Source organism: Melospiza melodia, chromosome 2 (genome assembly GCF_035770615.1).
Source record: "Melospiza melodia melodia isolate bMelMel2 chromosome 2, bMelMel2.pri, whole genome shotgun sequence".
NCBI lineage: Eukaryota > Metazoa > Chordata > Aves > Passeriformes > Passerellidae > Melospiza > Melospiza melodia.
In genome coordinates, this window is record NC_086195.1 from 135645007 (window position 1) to 135669639 (window position 24633).

At 36.4% G+C, this 24633-nt stretch overlaps 1 protein-coding gene across 2 annotated transcripts in view; it reads right to left on the reverse strand.

Annotated features, from left to right (window-relative positions):
• ROBO1 (roundabout guidance receptor 1) overlaps positions 1-24633 on the reverse strand; it is a 684128-nt gene that overhangs the window by 575400 nt on the left and 84095 nt on the right. For both annotated transcript variants that reach the window (XM_063150061.1, XM_063150060.1), the window contains exon 2: positions 19824-19965. In XM_063150061.1, coding sequence (XP_063006131.1) covers positions 19824-19911 — 88 coding nt within the window. In that variant the 5' untranslated portion in view covers positions 19912-19965. The remainder of the gene's footprint in view (positions 1-19823; positions 19966-24633) is intronic.

Here is a 24633-nt window from a genome sequence, read left to right on the forward strand (position 1 = left end):
CTGGATACAAAACAAAAGCTTTCCCCCATGAAGACACTCAAACTTTGGAGATGGTTTTTCAGCTAAGTTGTGCAAACTGAGTCTGGACATTCCCAAGGAGTGACAGGAAAGCTTGTCTGACCTGGTGGCTGACCCTGTATTAAACAGTGACCTCCCAAGGCCATTCCAACCCAAACTATTCCACATTCCTGTGACTGTCCACCCTGTCTACAAGCTGGTGATGTTACCAGGCTCCCACCTGGAGCCTGATCTTGGTTCCTTCCCAAAAACAACCCAGCTCATGGGTGCCCAGAAGCACTAGGACATGTGTCTATGTGTGTACACACACATCACAAACTCTCTGCTTTAATGATGCCTGACACAACCAGAAATTCCTCAAAAAACCAGTGGTACTGGGTACCATGTCCTGATTTATGTTGCACATGTATTAAAGCACCTAGGATTTAACTTGAACAGAAGGATTGCCTATGAACGTCTTGTCACTTGCCTGTGTTTTGATATCTTCTAGAGTGGGAGAGAAATTTAAATATTAAGATAACATGAATAATAGATTAATGTATTTCAGCAGGAGATTTCCTATCACACAGTGACTTCACACTGCTCTGGTGGACTGAAAGAATACAAGGACAAGAATTTTAAGCTGTATGATGGAACACTTTAAACTCCAAATCTGCTCTACCTTTAACCAGTCATTAGGTAGCTTAGTCTGCAGACTGGAATCAGTTGCTTGACTGTGAAAAATGTGTGTCAGGGTAGTATTAATTAACAGGACTCATGATGAAGCACATTCTCAAATGGCAGATTGGCATTTTTTAAAACTATATAGAATAAGTAATAGTGACAATTTCAGAAAGAGAGATATAAAATGAATTGATGGTCTGTTCCCACATTTTTCACAGTTCACTTTTTCATATCCACATCTTACCTGCTTTTGGTTTGAGTGACTAATATTACTTTGTTACAATCTGGCACTTCACTGCTACCTTCTCCGAATGTTTATTTTTATACCTTTCCACTACATAGTGTTTCCTCTCAGATAAAAGACCTTTCTTTGTTGTTTCCCCACCCTTCTTTATCCCTCACTGCAATTACAAGAAGAGAAAGCACTTTCTCCATTAAAACAACCGCAATCTGGCAACTCCCCAGTCTGAACTGATTTCGTTTCACTCCTGTGTTGTATAAAAACAAAAATCCTTCATCCCACAGTACAGGATCTTTTAGAATGAGCTCTTTACTGAGGTTTCCTCCTGCTTTCAGAGCCTGTCAGGCAATTTCATCTTAAAAAGTTGTGGTTTCTACAAAAAGCTGAAGAAACCTCTCCAACACAACCTCTTGAGAAGCCATGCTGTAAAATCTGAGCTACCCTGGAAGTCAGTCTTGGTACAAGCTTATGGAAACTTGGCTGGGGAAAAAGCAATCTCACATTTAGGGAAGCTCTTTATTTCAGATGGTGGATTTCAGCATTCATTACTGTGTAATCAAAGAGCTGAACTCATGCTGGATTCTTTTTTTACTAATTTTCAAATCCACAAGTCTCTCATGGCTGACTCTATTTTTTAAGAAATAAAGTTAGTTGAAAGCTAGGAGAATATTTGACGTGTAGGATAGATTAAAGCACATTAGCTTATGACTTTCAAACAGTTACTTCCCACAATGCTGATTTACAGAAGATAAACTCAGCATGAAATTATTTTAAATCCAACATAATTCAATCTCTAGGTGTGGAAAATGCTACAAGATATTTATCACCCTGTGATTCTTTCAGAGCCCTGAGAAGAGTGGCTCAGAGTATCAGAGGAGTCAATCTGCATCTCGGAACAGTGCCCTTAATCAACTAATTTTGCATCCAATCAGTTTATCTATTTGTTCTAAGTAATAATCCCTTGATTATGGGATAAATTTCTCTATGGCAGACCTTGGCACAAAACTCATAGGTCTTCTTTTGCAATGATAAAATATACTAATAGGTATTCATCATCTTGCTTCTCCTTAACCTGGCCTTATAGTTTCAGCAGTAAACATGAATTCCCAGCTTTTAAAAATATTTTTTAAAAACTTCTATATGTCTTATTACTGTAGCAAATGGGACCGTATACAATTTATTATTCTGAATTTGCATAAATTCAGATAAACTCAGTAATAAAAAAATTTTCTGAAGAATCCATTTAGAAGCACATATCTTGCACACTTAACTGAAAACACAGTAGTTGTCTGAGCTACTGATGTGTTTGGATATAAAAGTATTAAAAAGATAGAGTGACTACAGTGACTTCTGAGAAACACTCAGTGTCAGTCTGACACGTTTGAATTGCACTGTGAGTGCTGAAAAGTCTCCCTGAGTGGCACATGGGAGGTTAATTCATGTCACCAGACAGAGCTGAATCTTTTAGTCAAATGTTCTTTTTACTTTGCTCTTCTCTTAGAAAGTAACAGTATAATTCCTGGGGCTCCTTTCTCCTTTTCTCTTGCCTTTGGGCTACAGCTCCATTTCTCATGTTAGTTCTCTATTTCTCAGGCTGCTCACTCTAAATTTCAACAGTCAGTGAGCATGTGCCTCAAATATTGCTGTAAGGATACAACTTGTAGGACTTCTACCTTTTATTCTCTCTTCTCTCTGTTACTGCATTTCTATAATCTCACTGATGTGTTCAGTAAAAGCCTCTCAGCTATTTATCTAGCAATTTCCCTCCCAAATACATGCATTTTCTCTGCTCATTGCCCTCTGAGTTCAGAGAGTAGGGCTCCACACTAAAAGCAATCTGCTCTTCCTTTCAATGCATGAGTCAAAGATTTGGACTCAGCAAGAGCAAAATTTCTTCTCTCTCAAAATTTACTCATCTCATAACAAAAATTAGATATTACTTGATGGATTTTATGTGGCTGTAAAAATTTCAGTCTTACAACACTTAATAATAGTTTAGCAAAACCAGTATTCAGTACCCCCAAAACCAAACTCGAAGCCAAAAGCATTAGAGAAAAATAGCACTTGAGTGATAAAAAAAATGGCAGGTCGTCTGTACTGGAAACCATCCATGTCCTTTTCATTATCAGCATGTAAACTGGGATCACTGCTCCATTATTCACATGAATGAGAATTTAAAATTTGATGGTTCACTTGTGCAATATAGTTTTCAGAAATCAGTAAGCAATTTAGCGTTTCTTATCCTTAGGTAAGGATGCTCACTGCTACAGCAAACAACTACACTGAATTATAGCCCTAACATGGAAATTACCTCTGAACCATGCTGGGGCAATGACTTCTGTATGTGCAAATTAAAGAGGCTTTTAATAATAGAGAAATAAAAGCTTTCATGCACAAGTCTGGGTAATAAACGGTATCAAAAGCACAGCAAAGATAATATGGATATTTTTACTATGCTTGCAACATTGGATGATAACTACATCTCTAATTCACAAAGCGTGTAAAAACACAGGAGCAGTGAAACACTAACATGAACACGCTGAGTCATTAATCAGAAGATAAGTTCAATTTATGAGTAGCAATTAATGGTAAAGGATTGTGATCTCTGTTGGGTTCTAGGGTTAAAAGCCCCTGAATACTTTTAGACTCCAAAGAACACCAAATATTCATAAAGACAAGTATGGAAAATGTGACATCTCTACATTCCATTTAACTTCAGTGAGCCAGTCTGGGGTTGATAAATATCACAGGCCTTTGATAATTGATGGAAGAAATAATAAAAAACTTTGAGAAGATCAAAATATTATCAGGTGTGGTTTGGAGTGCAGTAGAGATTAAAAAAGCATGACATCAAGAAATAAAACATTGTGGGAGTAAAATACCTATATGTAAAACTATGCAAGCAAATCTCCATGGGCTACAAATTAGGGAATTGGGATGTGCCTGTAAAGTTGGAATGTGAAGGTTTACTTCCATGCTTATGAAATGAATAGATTGACATTTGAATTACAAGCAGCATGTAAGATGAACTACTTCCTATGTATTCTTTCTCAATTTAAATTTAAATTAGTTCAATTAAACAGTTTTAAATTAGTTATGTTAGTTCTAATTATTATAAAACCCATTTTTCCATGCCTGTTTTGAAGTCATTCCCTACAGCAAGTCTTGATATGACCAAGTGTATCCAAACCTATTTTTGTGTACACTCCTCTACCAATCTTTAAACACCAGCGTGATTAAAAAACTTCAGCATAAAACAATTTAAAATTTCATTTGAAAATTAAATATTCTGATTATCTTTTCTAACTACCATGCAGAAAAAATCCAACCAAATTATTAACTTGGCCAATCCTAACAGGAAAGCTTGGTCCTTAGTTCTGCTCTTGGCCCCCTGTCCCAGGCCAAGGCTCTCACAATTTTCTTGTCATGGTATTTTGTAGCAGAAAAGACCAACTTTCAAAATTATTATTTCAACCTCAACATTATTTTACTGGCCTTCTACAAAACTACATGGGTTTATGTCTTGTCTTTTTTTAATTTAAAGGGTGATTATGAAGAGAAATTCAACATTTAGGAAAAGTCAGCAAACTAATTCTATGCAAAGCATTAATTTCTTTTTATTCTTCTCTAAATGTAAAGTGCATTCATGGGAGACAATATCTCTTCCAGTGCAAAGGCTGAAGATTGGTCATGTTACCTAGCAGCAATAGTTTGTTTTATCTTCTATAAAACTGTGAACCCATTTTATTTAAGACAAAGAAGTCTGGTAATAAATTACTTTCTCAGATGGTTCCTGTGTTCTCTTAAACTACATTCTTAAGCAATTTCTTTTTTTTTTTTTTTTTAGTTCCTGAAAGAGGAAAAAATGTAGTCCCAAGGAGCAATAGCTTGTAATTTAATCTACACTCTTTCACCACACACACATATTCTGGGACAAAAATAGAATAAGGGAATTCAGGATTGTCCTCAGAGCCTGACACCCGGAGAAGCTCAGGGATCTGAGGAGAGTCTAAATAATTGCTGAATCTGATATTAGAGCAAGTGATGTCAGGGCTCCTTCACAATGTTGGCACTGTTTCCTATGTAGCATTAGAGATTTCCTGGCTAAATAGAAAATGAGAAGGCAGATTTTAGCCTGGAGAGCGTGGCTGGATTATTTTTTAAGAAGTCTCATGAGTAAACAAAGGGTTCAATTAATTTCCTCCAAAATCAGACACTCCCCCATAACATCACTGTCTCCTGCTATACCCATGGACAGACACAGGTAGTCAAGCAATAATTCAGCCCCCTTCCACCTTGGCTGCAAGGCTGCCCTATCTCAGATGCCCCCACTTAACATAAACTGGAATGAATTCAGGCCCTCATAACTATTCCCTAATTTATTTCCTTGAGCTTTACACAGTTGAACTTCTGTCTCCTGAGTCTGGTTAACTTTCAGGCACCATGCCCAGAGTTAAAGCCCCAGGCATAACTCTCTTTCCTCTTTTGAGTTCTGAGATGCTCTCACCCAGCTGCTGAAGCTTGTGACTCATGATTCAAGCTTCTCAGCAGAGTCACTCCAGAGCCCCTTCCAAGAGGATGCAAAGGTGATGAAGACTTCACAAAGGCTTTCAAATTTCCTCATTTCTTAGAGTATCATGCTCAAAAGAAGCCATGGAAATACATCAAGTGTTCCCACAGCCTTGCTTGCCTTGGGGAATGCTAATGAATCCCTGATATTTCCATTCTTTCCACTAACACTACGAGCTTTCTGCACAGTTTGGATCTGCTGCCAGAGTAGGTTAGAAAAAGTCCTTTTTTTATAATGTATCATCTATAATTCTCTTATCAGCTTGACAATGAAGCAGGTCTCACATGTAAAATCTAAAGACTTCCATGCTACATCAAAATAAGTGTGTCTAACAGTACATTCTCAGACTGACCCCAACTTCAGGCTGGCAACAAGAGCTTTTCTCCTACACTTTGGTTTTCCTGGAAAGAAAACAGGACCATGCAGATTACAGCACAGCCATATAACACTTTGCCTTGAGGCTTCAGTTTGGATAATTATAGGGCAAATAGGTGCAGGACACACAACAGCATGTCCAGTGTTTAGTCTAGAGGCAGCCCAGTTGTCAGAAGAGAATAAACAGACTCTGAGGATGGGATTTATCTGACCAAAGGTAAACCCATAGTCTTTAGTTTAGCTGAGGCAGAAAACAGACAACTAGAGAGGGAAACCCCCAACACTGCACCTAAATGCCTCAACTCTACTCTTAACTACATACTTAATTTGGAATAAATTACGCAGAGCCTCAGGGATCAAATCAGATGAAAGTATCTACATTACATATACATGTCTGTGATGCTGGTTAGATTGATGAGGATCATCAAGTGTCAGCACAGAGATGGAAAATCTGCATATTTGAGGGGTCCAAACAATTTATTGCAACCTTGCACTGTACTAAAAGACACAGTGAGTGTTCTCGGTTAAGATGTTGGTCAAAAATATTAATTTTTTTTTTGCAAATATTTGGGCATTTGTTAAGTTTGTAGACAAAAGTTACAGTGCTGTTAGGACACTGCTTTTGAACATTCAGAGTTCTGCATACAGCACTACTGAAGCTTAATTATTAGTAAACCCCTGTTGGCTTTTTCCTCCAAAAATTTGTAAAACACATTAATAAATACGCAAAAATATAAAACAACTTATGAGGATTTTCTATTGTATTATTTTAACATTGCCACTATACTCTCTATATAGAGTATATATACTCTCTATATATACTATACTCTACGCTATACTCTCTAAGTGAACTTGATAAATGTGAACTTGATAAATTTTCCCCATGTAAAATATTATTTCTTCCCTTCCACAGAAGTGGAAAGTATAGAGAACTATTCCCCATAACACAAAGTGTTTCCACCAATACGGCACAGATAAATCAAGACATGGAAGGTCTCATTTAAAAAAATATTTCAATATATTCAACCTTAACAAGCTTCTTTTGTGGTAAAAAGTGTGATTATATGTATTGTATGCAGTTAGAATTACACAAATGCTCAGACCTGCTGGAAAATGTGCTCATGGAGTCAAATTAGGTAAGCCATGGAATTAGATGGACTATTGATGCCTGTGAGTTGGCAATTTGTTTGAGGTCTTTTGTGCAGCAGCACTAGGGAAACCTGTGGCAGATGCATGGATGGGCTCCAGTTCTGTGTGGCTGCACAGGAAACAAGACAGGCATGGCAAAACCTACAGTTCTTTTTTAAATTATCCTGACTGCAGTTCAGGAGGACTGTGCACTCAAATATAGGTGGGTTATTGTAGAAAAATATACCATTCCATAAGCCATAAATCCAACACAGCACAGCCTTCACGCTCAATATGATATTCCCAACTTTTTATGAAATACCCTCTGAAGTTCTTTCAGTGGTAACTCATTTCTGCTGCACTCTGCCTACAACCTTCTCTACACAGCCCAATTCTCATGTGAATGTCTCACCCCTTCAAATTCTCTTTTCCTGTTGCAGCCAAAAAAATCAATGAATGAATCCCTATTTCCTCTCTCTGCACTAGTGCTACGAGCCTAAATACAGTAAAATAAATTTTACTGCTCTTTAATTCTCCTTCCTTACTAGAAGACTAGCAAAGGAAGGAAAATTAAAGAAAATGAAAGAGCAGCAAAATTTATGTTTTACAGATATCCATTACTATTAGATAAGCTAAATCACACACAACATATCAAAGTCCACAGAAACATGTCTGCAACAGGAGTTTTGGTAGTATGGACACAGAGCTGCTAACATGAAATGCTAACTCATATCATACTAAACAGGATAATGACATGAAGCAAACAGGCTTTGAGTACAGATGTACTCAACTGACACAGCATATTCTGTTTTCCTAATCCTTTAATATAACCATCCTCTGACTTCCCCACATTGATTTCAACAGATTCGCGCTTCCACTCAGCACCTCCCTCTGGGAAATTTGGCATCACCTTAAGAACACAGATTGGGTAATCTTCCCAATTACTTCAGTAGAGTCCAACTCCTATTCTTCAGCAGCAATGGCCATAGGATTGACAAGATTTTCTCTTTCTAATCTAAAAATACAGAGCCCTTTTTTCAAATTCCACCAATACATCAAATACAGCATCAGCTGTTGAACACAACTACTCCTGGTCATATACAACTGAAGTACATTTAAAATACATTTTCTAAGAAATGATAAAAAGACACCAAGCAAGCCCCACGGCCAGTTTTAAGTTCTTGCTTGGATGATTTGAGGATTTATTAAAGATTTATTAAGGAGTTCTTTGATCTGACCTTTTTTTGGAAAGTAAATAAACTAAAAGCCACACAAAACCCAACAACCCTGAGCCACTTCTACATTCAATAAACATGAACTTGGTTTACCTGGAAACATAAAAAACTGCAATCTAAATTAAGCCAGTCAAATGATAGCTCCTAATAAGTGGAGCTATCAATATGGTGAAGTCCATTACTTTATCAGTAATGAAGACTGAAATAAACTTTCCAAGTGATAGAGAACTTTACTGTATGTTTGGAACTGAACAGGAAAAAGATAAATTAAAATATATTTGCACTTGATAAATACATCATGCTGCTCATGCACATTTTAGTGACAAACAGGCTAAAAAATAAAAATAAATATTGCTGTAGATAAACATGAGAAAACAAACATAAGGAAATACACAAAAGGTAGGAATGAAGAATCATGCAGTGAAAATGCAGCAAAGCAGTCTTTTACAGCTGGGAAATAAAACTGAATGTACCTCTCTGAGTCTGAATGAAGACATTGAAATAGGAGGCAAGACAAAGACATGAACTGAAGATGACTCAGACCGCTTAATTTTTCACTTTAGCAGAATTCAATTCATGTATAAGCTTTCATGGTGACCGTCAGTGTCCTGTGGCCCTTTAGAGGAATTTTTTACTTTCTTAGTGCAGTACTAAAATATTGTTTATGCTTAGTTACTTACATGAATGTTTATGTCACCAACTGTGAGAATACAGATTTTACACAACTGGCCAGAATGGAGCAATTTTACTCTAGATCTTCCTTTAGATTCTAAAAACATGGGGAAAATGTGCTTTTATAAATTTTAACTGTTGTTACTGTAGCCATATACATAATACATTCTTTAATCTTTCCTTTATACAAAAAAGAGTTGACTAGTTGGTTTATTTCTAGTTGTGCCAGTCTTCCTGAATTAGCCCAAAAGAGTGCTCTGCAATTGCTTATCAAGGGATTTCAGTTGTTTCTCTTGAGGTGACTGCAACACAGATTGTTTGGAATTTCTGCAGTAACAGAAAGGTTAAACATTTTAAACTAGAGCTCAAAGTCAGGCTTGGCACTGACTGAACACCTTCCTAAGCTACTACTGAGCTCAGACCATCCTTTTTCTCACTGTACTAAGTTTCTTTGAAATACTCGAGGATGCAGACTTCCCTGCTAAAGCACATACAACTTCAACCATTTAAAACCCCGCTGCACAGCTTTACAAAAGCTATGGGAGACAAAATCCCACAATAATAGAATATTTATGGGGTGGGAAAAAAAGGCAGGAATCAGAAGCCAATTTCATTTACAGGCTGTTATAACTTCTAAAATGTCCACAACAGGGCAAAACACCAGAGCTCTGCAAGCAAAGCAGCACTATGAAATAAAGACAGCAGACAGTGAAGGAACAGAGACTGTAAGGTGTAGTCAAAGGTGCCAGGCTGGCTTTAAATAAACTCAGCTCAGGTCCCAGAAGCCATATAGCCATGACAGCAGGGAGCTCAATTTGGGAAAGCTGTCTGAATGCTGAAAAGAGCTGAATCCAAGTTAACATTCTGACCTCTCCATGTAGGAGAGGGTTTTTTATTTTAGACTTACAAGGACAGAGAAATTTCATTTTAAAAAATGCTTTAAAGGGATGGAAAATAAACTAGGTAGGCAGTAATCATTATCCTCTACCAGCTGTAAATTTCATGCATTTTAGTTCAAATGCAGAATTGTCTGTATATTCTGAAAAAATTAATTAAATTCACACAGCAGTTGTGATCAGTATGTTAGATTGCCATGATTAACTTATGAGGCCAATACAAATTATGTCCTTCATGCCAAGTCCTAAAGCAAAGTTATTGCCTAAGAAGCTTTTACTACTGAAACAGCTTCAACTTAAAACCAGAAGTCCTCCATGAGCGTCATTTCAAAAACAGGTAATCAAAGAGTCAAAATTTACAAACAGATGTTACTTTCCTTGTGCAAGGTAGCTGAAGTAAACATGACATCTGCAGGAAAGCAAATCACGGCTATTTCAGACTGTAAATTGTAAACAAACCTAAAAATTGAAGGCTAGAATTCTAAAATGTTTAAATTCCAATTCTGAATCAGCACAATGCCCAGATTTCCTGATTACAGAGGCAGATGAAATCCAGGGGATCAGCTCCCATTCACGAGCAAAGATGTACTTAAAAGAGGTGGCAAAAAGAGATGATGGAAACACATGAGCAGAAGTGGTCATGGGCACCACATCCTTCAAAAAAATGATGCTTCTTTATGAATTACAGGTCAAACAAGCAAAGAAGTCCAAGTGTGCATGCAATTTCAAAAGTTAACCTGTACCAGACACTTTTAGTAACATACACTCAAAGACAACACATTCACACACTAAGTATCTTCAAAAAGCACAAGTGATCAACTCTGTGATAGGTCAGTGCCATGACCTTAAATGAGTCTTAGTGAATATAACAAAGCGTATTTTCTGGAGCAGTATTACACATGAACAGAAGATTTACATTTTCATCTCTATTTTGAATGCCAGATGGACATAAAGAGAACTGGAAACTGTTTAATCATACCTTGAGTACTGCATGTGAATGTAATTCTGAAGGGCATAGCTGACCCATTTTGCAAAGACAGAGAAAAGAAGGTAAAAAACCCCACAAGCATCCTTTTGGTGCTTACCATAAACTGCCTTTTTATTTTTATATATTAGAAGTGCGACCTTGGTGGTCACCTGTGTGTCAAAATGAAGTAGGCTTAAAAGCTCAGTCATTTATGATCTGATTTAAAAACCAAGTTCTAAACAAAATAATTAAATTTGGCCTTTAGGGTAATACTGGGGAGAAAAACAAAAATTTAAAAAAAACAAACAAGCAAACAAAAAACCCAAAACCAAACACAAAGAATAAAAACACACCCAAAATGTAATTAAAGCAATATCTAAACATGGAAGTTAACAGCAAATGGCAAACCAGATTTGCTTTCCAGCACTTTTAGAGGTTCTTCTATCTTTGTGGTGGCCTGTAACAATGCCTTGAGCAAATCACATTTGTAAAGGATAGGTGTGCCTTTGTTTTCATGCAGCAGAGGAAAGGGGACATACTGGTTTAATAGTAGCTATTACACAGAACACATATAATAATAATGTTCTAATACATAGAATATTTGACAGGTTATTCTAACCATTCATATACAATAATTATTATAGGAAAACTGTTTAATTTGTATTAAAAACAGGAAGTCACTGAAACACCCGCACCTACAGGCTTACACTGTAAATTTACCAAATATAAAGTATTGATTCCTCTTAATGTAGACCATATACAAGTTTTCTCCTGAGTAAAAAATAATGTGGTGATTATTAAACCTTTACTTTTAGAGAAAAGTAAAGGATTTTCATGAACATGCATTAAAAATAGTTGGAATAAAGAAGATGCAGCAATAGTTAGTTGCACAATGCCGTACTGATAATACCATCACAGTAAAAACACTCGGAATGAATTTATTGTCAATCTAACTCAACAGTTGAGAAATAAGCTTACAAGAAGACTTGTTTCTTTCACCAATATCACTTTGATTTAAAATTCAGATTACTCAAAAGGGAGTAATTTCCTGTTTCATTTATGCAAAAATAAGGTGACTGACAGAAGGGTATTTTTTCTGCATATGCAGATACAGGTGCATATAAATCACCCTTTGTCAGGGCAGGAATTCTGCAAATATGTTCAACACTTATTAAAATATCTAATAAAGCATCTCTAGACACTATTTCACTGCACTGAAAATAAATTAGCAAGTACAGATATGTCTACTGTAACCCCTTGAGTAGTCATAAGTGAAAACACCCTTGTAAATTCTTTCATTCTTTTATTGATATGACTGAAATTAGTTTTATAATTGATGTTAAAGACATGAAATTGCTTTGAAGCATTAACAGATTGATCATCTAAATAAATATTAGAGTCAAGAGAGACTATGTCATTTTGTGCTCTACTTTTCTAACTGAAAATTATTCTCAGGCTAATTGAAAAATTATTTCAAGAGACATTTATTCTTGTTAATTTTAAGATGGGTAGAACAACTTATTGGGAAAATTCCATTTATATAATCTCCAAATACAGACAGAGCATTCATGCCAGTTTCTCCATTAACCATATAAAACACAATCTTTACAGAAGAACTTAAGCAAATGGATCACTCTTAGATTCTAGTGTGCAAATGCCTGTATAGTAACCTTGTTATCAAATTGGGAGTATCACAGAGCCAAGTAAACTAGGAAAGCTTTGACACCTAAGTTTATGGTGCATATGAATATGCATTATAAAGGTATATAAGAACTGAATATACCATTTTCACTACTGGCATATATTTGTCTCCAAGAGGTTAGGAGCTTCAAATAAAACTATTCATGATACAAAGAATGAGAATAATTTACCAAAAATGTTACCAACAAAAACTTCAGATTCTGGTCTACACATTTACAAAACCTTCAGCTGCGGCTAACCGAGTCTATACAGAAAAACTGATTACGTCCTCATTATATTTACTCAAAGTTTTTTATATCCCCATGATTACAATTGAATTTTTTTTCTTCTTGTTCATCTTAAATTTTATTTTAGCAGGCAGCCTTCCCAAATCCTGATTCTGAGATCAGTTTTCATGAATGCTCTGTCAGAGCATCCAAAACAAGTAGAGTATCAATATATTTTGAGGAAAATGACAGGCATCAGCTTCTCAAGGAAAAAAAAAAAAAAGGATGAAATGCCTCTGAAATTACATCCTTGAAAATAAAAAGAAAGACAAAGCAAACTCCTCCTTACACACATAGAAAGATCTTATAAAGGCACCTACCTACAGAGACAATGACAGCAGCTGTAGCATCTCACCTCTATCAGTCATAATCTAGAACAGTGCCAATTTCTATTAACCAAGCAATAGAGGAACTAAAATTACTCCTCCTGGTCTACGCAAGTCACTGCGGTTGCTCCAGCGCATTTTGATGACTTAATTAGGAAGATGGTGCAGCACATGTGGTTTCCCAGCCAGGTTCATCACAAAGGCCACATCATCAAAGCACAAGAGTTGTGTCTTCTACAGCTAGATTAAAAATAGGGATTTCTTCATTAAGTGTCTTGCAGCTGACTGTGCCTCTTGATTTGTCTCCGTTCATTCAGACAATTAAATAAAGCGTCATGCTTTATTTATTTCTTTTTAAAGGCTAATAAAGAAGCTGTGAATTGAAGTACAGCTGGCAATCTTTTTTATTTATTAAGATCTCAGTGTACACAGTGGCAATCTCTGGAAGGCAAAGCACGTGCTGGGATTTTTTTTCCACTTTTTAATATTTGTTCTCTTTTCAGGCACAACATTTCGCCTAATAGGAATTAGAAACCTTTGTCATCATCTCCAGCAGCACGGAGTCAGAAAAAAATCATCACAAAAAGCCCAAAACAATAAAAAAAGAAGACAAAACTAAAACTACCACCCAACAGGGAAAACCTAAGGTCACACAAAAGTCCACAAATATGAAACCCAAGTACGGAAATTGGAAAACTTAAAAAAAATAGATAAATGATAAAACTGTAAAAATTAGCTAGCATATAATCAAGTCAGAAAATATTTAAAATTTGGTACCATACTCCAAATGAACAAAAACCAGCTATTTCCTTTTACTTCTATCAGCAGGGATGGATGACTAAAGAAATTACATGATTGTTATGTAGGTATATTAACTGAAAATATTATACAAGATATACTACACGCTTTTCATTTCCTGATAACAAGAAATTATTATCTCTTGTGTTATTAAGTAATCTCATTTGTATAGCCATAATGGGAATTATGCATGGTAATGTCATGCCATGGAAACACCATAATATTTCCTTGATAACAAATACATTGTATCACAACATAATGGGATCTAGCCTTAGTCCATGAATGTTAGGAAATTTTAAAAATATTCTACAAGGAAGGATGACATACTGCTCTGCACTTCAAAGAAAGCTGAAGGTTCCATGAGGCAAGATGACTTCTCAGTCTTAAGAGTTACTAACTGATAATTGCATGTCATTATGCATATTTACAAAGGCACATGCACACAAAAAAAAGTAGTGATGAAATGAGATGATCTCAGGTGCTAGTTCTTTCTTTCTGCAGGAGGTTTAAGGATGGCCTATGCACATTGCAGGGATAAGAGAAACAAGAGGAAGATGTGAATGCAAACATGGTCTTTACCAGAGCAGAGATTTCAGTTTTTCTTAATTTCTTAGCTCTCTTTTTATTTACTCAGCCTAAATAAAACACTTCCTTAGGAGTCAAAATGTGAGGGGTGCTTGATTTGGGTTTTGGTTTACATTTCCAGTTCTGAACTGACAAGAATATTCTGTCCATTTCAAGTTAAATGGATGTGCATGATAGAAGCACATCTTTCGACATGTCCCTTGACCCCAGCAAGGCCTAAACTGTCTCTCTATTCTCCCTTAATGCGACCTTGACTTCCACAACCTACAAACTTGGTGGCACTTACAAGTGGAAGCAATACATAAAATCATCATTCCTTGCTACACATCACTTAGAGATGCATTTGTCACAGTTACATTAAATTAGGATCACAAAAATGTAATTTATGGCCAAGAGTGACACTTGATAAAGCCTGTGAAAACAAAATTACCAGAAAACGTGCGACAAAACACAGGACTTCTTTCCGCTCCAATCTGTCAACAAGAACAGACCCTCCATGATTGTACTGTGTAAAGTAGAAGTTATGTGATAGAAAGTTAAGAGAATGTCAAGATGAATCTGGGAGCCTGGTTGGTGAGCTGGATTTGAGCTGGCACTGTGCCCTTGACCTAGGGAAGCCTACCAACACTGTGGGATGCTTTAGTGAGAGCACAGCCAGCAGGGCAAGGGGCAATGGGCTCCCTTCCTGTTGTGGTTTCATGAGTGCACATGGAAGGAAAAGAAAAGAAAGAGTGCATCCTATGCAGACTAAATGATTTCCATGTGTCTTCCAGCCTAATGACTTCGCTGATTCCGTAGGTGTTCCTACCTCTGGGTTACTCACTTCAACTCATATCTAAATGTATATATTAAATAAAAATATCGATAAATGTTATCTTCGTTTGGCCTCAGATTCAAGGACAGAAATAGAAATAGCATGGAATTTGCAGATTATTAAAAATCTGACTCTCTTACATCATATTCTTTCTTCTTCAGAGTTAAGATTACTCAGCAATTTATCGCTTGTATCATGTTGCACAGTCTCAGGTACAAAGTATTTGTTTTGGTTTTTTTTTGCTTCTGTCCTTACCTTATTTTCCCTGTGACTTAAAAATCAAGCTTTGGAAAGCTTACTGGCTCATCTCACAATAGTTACCAACATCACTTTACTTTCAAATACTATAAATTTATAACAAGAAAACACCAAGCCCTGCCATTGTTTTTTACTGAGTTTTGCTGTTGGATCACTTGCTCAGAAAAGCTGAAAACTACTCTGAAGTACTTCCCAACTGAGGGAATTTAAGTTCATATCCACCACTCTTCAAGAAGTGCCAAGATGACTCAATTTTCTTAGCTCAATGAGGCGTCACTCTTCCTTTACATCTTCATGAGGAGGGGCTTAGATGAAATGTAAGCATTCAGTTCTCTTTGACTCTCAGCCTATGCCAAAAGACAGCATGGGTTGGTTGAGTTTGGCTGAACATTCCCTTTTTTTAAACATTCTTCTCAAAAAAAGACCTGTGTAACCACAAAACTAGCTCAATTCTATTCAATGCCTTGTTCAGTCCTTGACAGATTTATTTTGAATATTTGACTGAAAATCCATTCAGGCACTCAAAAAATACAGAAAAATTCCTGAATGCACAAGACCCTGGTTTTCTTCATGAAGCAGCAAGTTAAGATCTTCCAGTGCTACAAAACTTTTATTCAATACACCTTCACAGGTTGCAGAGAAATTAGAAGAAGGTGGAATTCCTTGTTAAAATGTATCAAACAGACCTATAATTCCTAAGTATATTTTGACAACAAGTTCAGTAATGTTACAGGTCAAAAATACAAATCTTTTTTTCTCTATCAAGATGACGAAGTTTTGAGTACTAAAAAGTTGACAGCAATTAAAAAAGAAAAAATAGACACCAAACAATTTAGTTACTGATGTTACTGAATTATGATTGACTTGACAAAAGCCCTAATAAAGGAGTATTCAGATTCCAAAACAACTGCCTCTTTTTCACTGCCTTTAAGATGCTATGGTAAGCAATCTGAATTTATGGGAGTTTCTTTAGGATCAATTGTCTCCTGTTGCAAACAGGCAAACTAGGTAGGAGGGTGAATTTATTTCCTGCAGTGCTTCAGTAATAAGCCAGTGAGTATTAGGGAAAAGGAAACTTAAAATATTACTTCCTGCCCCAGGAAAAGTCAAATCCTGAACTGATCCTCCTCAGTAAGCTTCTGTGGCTGCCAAAGAGAGTTGTTTATTTTATGAGTTTTTTTACACTTACGCCCATGAATAATTTCTCAAGTTCATATTTCATTATGTACATCTTGTATATCTTATGCTATATATCTGCATTTCTTATAGAGAACCTATTTTGTGGAGAAACAATGAACAGCAAACCATAGAGGTCCAGAAGCTCCTAAAAATTTCTCAAAAATCTGGGCTCAAAACAGGTATTTTCCTTCTCTTCCTCTCTGTAAAACCTATAGAGAATTCTGTTGCAAAAATATTATAATCTACCGGAAGCATTCAAATTTTTTTGTTTGTTTTCAGCATTGCTGACAAATTTGTCATGTTTTTACAAGGCTTTTTTTGTGCAGGCATCTCTGTGAAGCTCAAGGATTGACACCAATCAACGCAAGTGGCATCTGCTCCAGTTCACATGGAGAGATTTTCCACAACACTCACTGTTTGGAACCAAGTTCCAAACCCAGCAAAAAGCAGCAGGAATGCTCCTGTTGTCTCCATTACCAATCCAAAACTGTGTAAGTTTGCAGTTATTTATGTCAAAAAGAAAAAGAAATCAGTGCAAATTATTAACATCTTTTTCTGTATGTCATGTATAGTTTTGGTTTTTTTTGTTTTTTGGCTTTTTTGACAATCTATTAACTGGTAACTTTAAAACACTTTAAAGACTTAACTGAAAACACAGAGCTCAACATACGCATCTAAACATAATATGGCATTAGTTAATGCCATGTTTTCTTGAAAATCAGCTATCATGTTTTCCAGCTTTAAAATATGCAGGGCAACTGGCAAGGAAAAAAAAAAAAAAAATCACATCTTTCCCAGATAATGTTCAATCCCTGATTAAATAAAGATGTGCCAAGGCAGAGATACTTCATGCCTCAGGAGACATCCATGGTGGAATTGTGAGTGTATTTTATATGTGAATTAGAGGTAAGATGTAATGACATGAGATGAAAGGCTCAGCCATGATTTTAATAAAGGGGGGAGACAGTGCTTCCCTGCGGACCCCATATGCAAAGGAGTGAGACTCAACAAGAATATATGACAAGGTTCAACAAAAAATACAACAAATGCTTCAAAGTTATAAGGCCACTATTAAAATGCATCACATTTTACTGAAGCAGAGTATTCCACATCTGAGGGTAAGCTCTAACAGATTTCTTATAAACTTCATTTCCTATGAAAATCTACATCATCAGTAAGGCCGGAATATTTTCAATTTTCAGACAAAACAGAATTATATGTTTTGGAACCCTAACATTTCATTTTTTAAGGGTTTTTAATAACATCACTAAAAATAATTCCCTGTAATTTGTTATTTTAAGAGTATGGTTTTAATTGTAATAAAATATAACAATTTAGTAGTATTACTATGATAACAGACATTTCAGGTGCTTAATACTTTTAGCATTCCTCAGGAAAAGCTATTACCTATTGCTCCATTGTTTTTTAATTTTTTTTTTTATGGCTGTAGCAGAATTCTAAGGAACCATTACTTAATTTTCTTTCATTAAATATAGGAAATAGATTTTTCACAGTTCTCTCTCTTTCTCTACATTAAAAAAGACATGCCTTTGTAAGGAATAGACATGAAAAGAGCAAAATGAATGGGATGAACTGCTTAAAGGAAAAAAATAATCCTGCTTTATTTGATCTTTTGTGATAATCACACTCCTGGCCCCCTGCCAGCAAGGCTCAGCATGCTAATGTCTGGCCAAGTACAGTAATCTCTTGGTTCAAGTCTGAGGTCTGTGATGAAAATTACAAAGCAGGGGCAAAAATCAAAATGCCACCTGTGATTTTATTCTGAAACTAATTTGATGGAAAAAGTAATACATTGAAAACAGTCTTTTTAGTAAAGACTATGAAACTATGACTAAATTGAAACCAAGGCAAGTGGATGGAGGTAGCTATCAAGCAAATACATTTGGATCTGCAGGCATTCCTTTTAAAACGAGCAGTAGATGTCTTTGTGACAGGTAAATTGCTTTGAGATTATGTTTGAAGTCCAAGGTCAAACTTTTAAAATGATAATTTTAACTTGCATCTTGCTTTATTCTGGAGTCTTTCTGCATTTGAAAACCAACAAAACCAGGAAAAATCTCCCAATAATTTATTTCCTTATTTTCTGTGAACCACCTTACAATACAGGCGAACAAACAAATCCTTGACGAAACCTTTTTCCTTCCTCTTTTCTTTTAGAAGTCAGTATTTGAGCTAGTTGCTCAAAAGGTATGGGGAAGAGAATTCTATAGCCACAAAATTCTGTATTCACAATGTATTCAAATTAGAAATCAAGCCAGTAAAGTCTTCTACATGATTATTCAGATTGAAACCAGAAAAAGCAACCAGTAAAATCCAGCATGCCACTTATTTTTCTATATAGTTGTGTTTTCCTGAAAGGTTGTACGTCATTAGCAGAACTGATCAAAGTATGGTTAGATTTTTCTTTACAAATATTGAAAATTGCTCAGAATTACTTGGAAGAATTACTTGGAAGAATTACTGCTTTTAGAGATTTGTTATTAAACAAAAACCCAATACAAAGTTTTGTTTCCTTTGTTTTACTAGAACATAAATTTACTATTTGCTGAAGCAATACATGCTCCCTATTTTACCACCACCTTCTTTATGAATTTGTACAGTATCTTGCCATTTGTATACACACTACCCCTCTCTGAACTGGTAAGAATTACCATATGCAAGCACCAGGACAATCCCTGGTCTCTGGGCCTCACTGAAACACTGCATTTCAGCAATCCCCAGCTGCTATTTTGCTTTTCTGCAGGAAGGTTCTCCATAGATTTCCAATTCTCATTGATATTCAAGTCTGTTTCTGCCCTCTATATCTTCCCCCCACCAACTGTGCTAATCAAAGGAATGCTTTAATAGCCACCTAAACCTTCTCCTATTTTCATGCCACTCCCTTTCTATATTTTCCTTTGCAGTCAAAAAACCCCAACCATTGCAGCACAGACAATACAATTAAATTGCCAAATTCTGTGTGTTATGCATGCAGATAGGCTCACAACTTCCTTAACTCCACACATACACACATTTTAACATCCAGAGAGAACTTCAGGTATATTCATGCACATATTCAGACGGACAGCAAAAAAACCATGAGTATTTATGTTTAAATAAAAGGCACCTACCTGGAATGAGCTGGCCCAGTAACTGATGGCATCTGGAAAGGCTGAATACAGCAACTACAGCCAGAAAAGGATAATGTTTCCATTTCATGATGTGCCCCTCCTTGCATTACACCAGCTCAGCAGCACTAACAGTAAATGTCACCTGAAATACACCATGGAAACAAGAACAGAAGAATTAATGACAAATTGAGGTACTAATAAATATTTTTGTCCAGATTAACTCCATGAAGTGTGCTGGTTTCAATACAGCTTTAGCTATTAAAACAGTGTTAAATTTGCTAGCAGTTAGACAGTTGAAAACCACAAACAGAATATTAGCTATCCTTGCAGAGCAGACAACCCCGAACCAGATGTTTTAAAGGGAGACACAAGGATCCCCATAGTGCACATATATGTGTTTAAAGTGCTGCATGTTGTTTGGTTAAGTTATTAAAGAAATTGCTCACTTCAGCAGGATAAAGTACATGTTTAATCCATCTCAGTGCTAGAAATACTTAAACCCTTGCACAAGTTGGAACCACAGTCAAGGCTATTCAACTTACCATGAAAGGAGGGTTAAAACTTCACTTTAGCCTTATGAAATTATGTTTTGCTGAATGAGGATTAGGTATAATTGTTCAAGTTATTACTGGGTAAAATTAAGACAATTTTCTGGTGAGTTTGCAATCTTATGAAGGAAGACAATACTTGGAATCAAAAAAAATATTTTTAACCAAAATATGACTTTTAGATGCATCATTCTGACCACCACATCTGTAGATTAAAAAGCATTCACAGCTCCACTGGTGCTTACAAGCCATCTCTGCTCATCCTACTTATTAGTTTACTCTTTGCCTACATTAGTGCTTAGTATAGACTTGTCCAGAAATCATGGAATTGTTGGGGCTGGAAGGGACCCCTGAAGTTCCTCCAGTCCCACCCCCTGGCAAGGGAGGGTTACCTGGAGCAGGTTACACAGGAGTGCATCCAGGTGGGACTGGAATGTCCCCAAAGGGGGAGACCCCATGGCCTCCCTGGGCCTCAGGCCTTGTTTTCAGCCTGTTCCAAACACCTTTCCTCTAAAACTTTCTAAAATATATATGGTGTTTTTCAGATCATCTCAGTAGGTTTTTAAAAGCAGTAAGTTTGTTTTTTTTAGATAATTAAATGCACAATCTGAAATCTGATGGTTTCATTTTAGGTGATTTATTTTGGGGGAGGTTCTTTGAGTGCTTTGGTTTTTTCTAAAGGGCCCTTCTCTAAATACTAACCCAAATGCATGTGAATGTAACATTGCCTATATTCCAGAGTGTCTGGGGTTCATGACAAGATCATGATGGTGAAAAGACACACTGTTTTAAGTGTCTGTCAAATTATGAGATGTGCCAAATTGCCTGACCCTAACCAACAATTAGGGACCACCAAGCAACTGTAAATCTGACATACACTGACACCATAAAATCTACTCCAGCAATAAACAATTATGTTAGACCTTAATAACTTCACAGCTACACTTATTTCACTCACCTTGTTGTTAATGTATACTCAGAGATGGCCAGTGTAGATGATGAATCCTACATTATTTAAATGCCAGCAGACATAATTGCAATAGTGAAGGAAACCCCAGTGACACCAGTCACTTGTTCATGCTGTTGGGACAGAAGAGTTTCATCTGTAAACCTAATACCTATTTAATGACTGCAGATTGAAGAGTTGCATGACTACTGGGAGCACTCAGTGCCACCTGACACTTTTGGATGTTCAAAAATGCATAAATAAGTTTCATATGAGCAGATTCCATCTCCTACACATGTTGCATTTTAAATTTTCTTTTTGTGTTGCACCTGTGCCTGTACTATCTTAGTAACTAGAAATAATAATCCATTTCCTATTATAATTACCTGTGTCTTACAACAGATTTCACGTTTTTTTCTCATTTCAACCACACAGCACACAAAAACTCCCTGTTCCTTCCATTCTCCTTCTTTTAATTTCCCCTATCACTCATAGGGCTGCTCTTCTGTTGCAAACAGCTTGACAGCTCTTAATTGCAGAGTTAACTGCAATTAATGGCCAAGGTGCTACATGCTGCTCTGAATGCTGTTCATGGTAGGGCTCCAAGACTGAAATTCAGAGGCTCAGGCCCTTAAAATACCCATCTCTTTCTCTATACAGTGATATAAAGTTCTTTACTACTTTGGTTTCTGTAAAGCTACTTACTACTTTGGTTTCATACTCCCATTGTTTCTTCACTTTCTGTGCAAACACAAGACTGAATGTTGCTTCTAAGACAAAGATGAAGACGCAGCCCTTGGATTTTTCTTTTTCAAACAGAACCAGGAAAATAACACCTTCAGTTCAAGATTTACTTTGCCATTATGTGAGGTAAAGCAACACTGAGGTGAAGGAGGAGAGTTGAGCCAAGGAAAAACAAGAAAGATAGGAGAGGGAGGGTTTTAATTTTTGTGTTTTTTCTCACCATCCAACTCTATTTTAATGAAAAGTAAATTTTGCTCTTTAGCCAAGGTCAACTGACCCCCAAAAGTAAAGTTGCAGGGTAGAGATGAACACCAGGAACATACCTGAATGGCACTCACCTCCTCTGAGAAGGTATGCCATGCACAAATCCAACATTTTGTCTTTCCTTACCTCTCTCTTGCATTTATTTAACTGGTAGACTTTGATTTCTTTTTAATCTGTGTATGTGACAGAGCTCCACAGGGAGCTCTGACCATGAATGCTTGGCTGTTCAGTTAAAAGCTTTTTCACCCTCTTATTCTGCTTGTAGGCTTATGTTTGAAATAAAATACTTCATTCTAAAGCTGGAAATTCTCAGTATCATTAAAAACATTATTCTTACAGAAAATTTTGGTGAAAAGAGTTTTCATGAACGCAAAAAATTTTAATAGGAAAACAATATTTTTTAGTCTACAGTTTAAAAACAAATCCTGTAGATTTTCCTTGAAAACAATCTTCAATAGGATGTTAATTCTTATTATTTGGGGTACAGAGCTTCTGAAAGAGTACCTCTGATCACAGGAAAGATAAAGTAGAAAGAGTTGTCATCAAAATGGTTTTCAGATAGAAGCTGAGTCGAGCCAAAGAGAAACAAGATTTTTCTTTTCATCATCTACTGCCACAGTGCCACAATTCTGGTACTACACAACAACAGAAGAAACACCCAGAAACGCACTGCAGCCAAAGGGACTCGGATGCAATTCTCTGCAATTAGTTTTTCAGGGTCTGACCTACAAAAGTAATGCTGCAGAATAGTGACTGGCACTAATTAGATGTTGCCAGTGACAGGAGAAGGATGCACTCACCACAGACACTTCAGCTGGTCTGAGACCTCGCCTCACTCTGCATGAAATGGCCACAGACCTTCACCAGAATGTGCAAGGAAAGACTCAGACCCAATGCCTTGTCCAGGGTACACAAAGAAGATAAACACTGGCTTCTCTATGACATTATAATCATTAAAGAATCAATGGCAAATTAAACTGCACAAGCCCAGAGGGGAAAGGAGTAGTGTGGTAAATGCAGGGAAAAGGTCCAATCAATTTTTTGCCTCCACTTCCAAAGTCTAGTGCTATTTATCACTACAGCCAGTGTAGAAGCAAAGACACAGACAAGATCAAACCAAAGCTGGTTTTCTTTTCATGTCTTCAGGGATTTTGTTTGGTTTTATTTCCCCAAAAAATTTGATAACTATTGATGCTCTGCTGAGGTAACCAGCTTCCTAAGACTAGATTTTGACAGGGTCCTGAGTAGAAAGAGTAGACACAAAAGTCAGGTTGAAGATCCTAACTAGTAAAATTCACTTCCCCTTATAAAATATAAGCACTTTAGTAGATATTATGCTAAAGAAGATTGTTTATCTACAGAATGAGGCAGAAATTTGATTTGCTGTGTACCCAACCATTTAGGAGTGGACTAGCAAAATTTCACCAAAAGGAGGAAAAAATAGAAAATATTTCTTTTGAAGCAAGGTTAGCTATTTCTGGAAGTGTAATTTTTTAAAGCTTGTAACGCATTTTTAGGCCTGCTGGTAGTGGATGGTCCTTTTCTTTCAATCCCCATGTCAGACACAGTTATTTGGTCATCCCTGTTTAGACTGACACTACTTCTAAACTTACTCCTCCTGTTACAGATCACTGAACTTCCCTTCACTATTTTAAACATCCTGTCTATGTTAAACTAAGTTTATTTAAAGTTCCAGAAGGAAGCCCTGCCCTATATTGTCTCAACTGTGTCCATTTGGGAGCAAAAACCACAGAGGTGATGAACTAGGGGGAAAAGTCTGGTTAGCTCCTTTCTTGCTATCAAGTAAATCTACTCTACCAAGATCAAAGCAGCTGAAAAATATAAATCTATTTAAACCAGAGTAATTATCAGTATAACACATCTATGGATGTAGACTGTCACCCCTTCAGTGACAGTTTCAACAGGCATTCATGAAGCTCCTCCTATTTAATCTTGAGTAGTCCCAGACATTTGCATTTTTAGAGCCAACTGTTAACAATTGGTTTTAACAGTTATCATGCAAGATTTACACTTTACTTACTTTAAGCTGTTGTTTGCTTGCTTTTTTAATGCAGTGAGAAACCCAAGAATAAAATATCTATTGTTATTAACAATAGCAGTGTATTGAATGTGCTCTGTTTACATTCCCAAGCTGGTTGGTGACAAACTTCACGTGAAGCAGTCTAACCTAGATTGTGACTCGATTTCTGTATGGTATTTTTTACTGCCTAATCAAAACCACAGGAATTGTTCATCTACTATAACTAAAATTAAAAAGAAGCTGTCCATGTTCATCCCCTTGTAGTGA